Source organism: Belonocnema kinseyi, chromosome 9 (assembly GCF_010883055.1).
Source record: "Belonocnema kinseyi isolate 2016_QV_RU_SX_M_011 chromosome 9, B_treatae_v1, whole genome shotgun sequence".
In the NCBI taxonomy this organism is placed as follows: Eukaryota; Metazoa; Arthropoda; class Insecta; order Hymenoptera; family Cynipidae; genus Belonocnema; species Belonocnema kinseyi.
Genome location: NC_046665.1, coordinates 59,460,140 through 59,463,025, shown reverse-complemented (window position 1 = coordinate 59,463,025; position 2,886 = coordinate 59,460,140). Strand labels below are relative to the sequence as shown.

At 41.9% G+C, this 2,886-nt stretch overlaps 1 protein-coding gene across 1 annotated transcript; it reads right to left on the bottom strand.

Moving 5' to 3' along the window:
* Positions 1 to 1,391: 1,391 nt before the first annotated feature.
* LOC117180559 lies at positions 1,392 to 2,264 on the bottom strand. The gene has a single exon (XM_033373054.1). The coding sequence runs from the start codon at positions 2,262 to 2,264 to the stop codon at positions 1,392 to 1,394; it is 873 nt and encodes a 290-aa protein (XP_033228945.1).
* Between the last annotated feature and the right edge of the window lie 622 nt (positions 2,265 to 2,886).

Here is a 2,886-nt window from a genome sequence, read left to right as displayed (position 1 = left end):
CTTCAAAAAGAATATAAGTTCTCGAGAGTTCAGAAATTCTCTATCTTAGAAATCGGCAGACAAAGAACAAGAAAAATAATTTTCGAAAGTTACGACGTAACACGCCGGCCCATTTGAACTAATATAGTTTAACAAGACAAATCGGTTATGTGTAACATAGAAGTAACGCATGCATACAATAAACATTTCATCAGTTTTAAGCTCTGTTAGGTTCAGCTACTTCAAGTGGAAGTGGACAGAGTTTTCTCACACACCGCTTATAGAAACCAGTAGCAGTCTTTACTGTGACTACTCTTACAACGCCATCGGGCCCAGGATGAACTTCAATGACGCGGCACATAGGCCATAACATAGGCGAATTGTCGACAAGATTATCCTCCTTGAGGATTGCTAAAGATCCCACCTTGATGTTGGACGAAGTTGCATTCCATTTATGGCGAACATTGAGTTCGTTTAAGTATTCCTTGTGCCAGCGGCACCAGAAATGTTGCCTCATCTGTTGAGCGTGTTGCCAGAGAGATAATCTGGCTGGTTTGACTTCTCGAAGATCCTCCTGTGGGAAACTCGTTAATGGTCCACCAATCAGAAAATAACCAGGTGTTAAAGGACGGAGGTCATTTCGATCAGAGGACATGGGACTGATCGGTCGGGAGTTGAGAATTGCCTCAATTTCAATAACGTACATTTCTAGCTGTTCATACGTTAAAACTGAGTTACCGACGGTACGCACAAGGTGATATTTGAAGGACTTCAGTGCTGCCTCCCATAGACCCCCGAAGTGCGGTGATAACGGACATTCAAGAAAGGTCGCGAATATTCTAAACGATTCGCGGGTAGGTTTCCCATTTTATAGCCAGCACCGCGAGGTTTGGCTTAAAAACACTGGACGCAATCGTAAATAATTCTACGCGCGGTGTTGCGACTATCCATCGGCCAATATTTTTCTCGAACTAAGTATAAAGTAGATTGGGTTCCCGCATGTTTCAATTCGAGGTGCGCATCAATGATAATCATTCGTGTAATGGAATGGTTGTGGGGCAGCAAAATCGGATGTTTTTCATCATATAATAGGTTTGAATGGGTAAGTCTGCCCCCTACTTTAAGAATTCCTTCGTCGAGGAAAGGATTAAGATTTAAAAGTTTGCTTTTCCTGTCGATTTCTTGATTGCGTGATAAGCAATCAATTTCCGTGGCAAATGCAGTTGCCTGTGCAATTTTTATTACACAGTCTCGCGCAGTTCTTACTTCATCGTCTGAAAGGGGACCGGTCGATTTGATTAAATTCTTTGGATTGGCATTGTACCGAAACCTGTGACAGTAAGCGATCACGCGAATTAAGTGGCCAAATGAGTTAAAATCCTGAAAGAAATCTGATTTTTTTAACGTTAATTTCATTGAAACCTGTGGAAGAAGAACGTTGCAATCGACATTTCAGGCCAGAAACCGTCATCTTGACTTAGCCAATGAGGTCCGTGTTGCCAAATATTGTTAATTAGAAAGTCTTTCGGTAATTGACCTCGAGAAGAGAAGTCAGCAGGGTTATCGTGAGTGGGTACGTGCTTCCACTCGTGAGGCTGAGTAAGTTCCTGAATCTGAGCTACGCGGTTTAATACGAATGTTTTTAATATGTGTGGAGACGTTTGAATCCAGTGAAGACTGATTGTGGAATCTGACCAAAATACAGTCCTACTAAATTTCAAATACTGTAGAGATAGTACAACAGCGGCATAGAATTCAGACAGTAAGAGAGCGGCGCATAATTCCAATCGAGGAAGTGTCACCGTTTGCACTGGCGCGACCCGAGACTTGGAGCCTACGAGAGCCACGTGGTGGTTGCCGCATTTATCTGTGGTGCGCAAGTAAATGCAAGCTCCGTAGCCCTTTTCACCTGCGTCGGCGAACCCGTGCAATTGTATTTCGGTTAAGTAAAATGCGACGGTGCATCGATCAAATTTAAGAGTATTTAATAAAGGTAATTGATCTTTAAATTCAAGCCACACTGACTCAGCTTCTTGTGGGATGGACTCATCCCACGTTAGTTGCCGTTTCCAGAGAGTTTGGATCATCATTTTCGCATATACAATAATGGGACCTAATAAGCCTAATGAATCAAATAACCGTGCAATTTCTGCAAGTACCGTACGCTTAGTTATTTGAGACTTTGGTTTTTCTGTATTTTCTGCTAGTTTATAGATAATTTTATCCTCGCCTGAATTCCAATAGAGTCCCAAAGTTTTAATTGTGTCGGAAGAATCAAGGGACATGAGTTCAGTTTCGGACTTTTTTGACAAATCACGAGTTAATCTGGGATCGTTGGATGCCCACTTACGCCCACTTACACTGAAGCAAGATCGTCAACGTAAAAATCGCGTGCTAGAACGGTGGCAGCAAGAGGATGAGAACGATATTCGTCTTGCGCAAGTTGTGCAAGCACTCTTGTGGCGAGAAACGGCGCTGAGGCTGTACCATAAGTGATCGTTTTTAATTTGTAAATTTTCAGCGGTTCATTCAAATTTTCTCGTCAGAGAATTTTTTGGTAAATGGAGTCGTGCGGAGAGACTCTGACTTGCCGGTACATTTTTTCAATGTCGGCTGTTAAAGCATAGGGAAATGATCGAAAACGAGTATAAACCGAAAAAATATTGTCTTGAATTGTCGGCCCAACCATTAATGTGTCATTTAGCCAGACACCGCTGGACGTTTTCGCGGACCCATAAAAAACGACACGAGTTTTTGTGGTTAAACTATCATTTTTTATTACTGCATGGTGAGGCAAAAAAAATCCTGATTCAGTACGATCACTGTCACGACATTCAGACATGTGATTAAGCTGTATATACTCCTGCATGAATTCAGAGTAACTGTCTTTTATATCTTGACATTTTG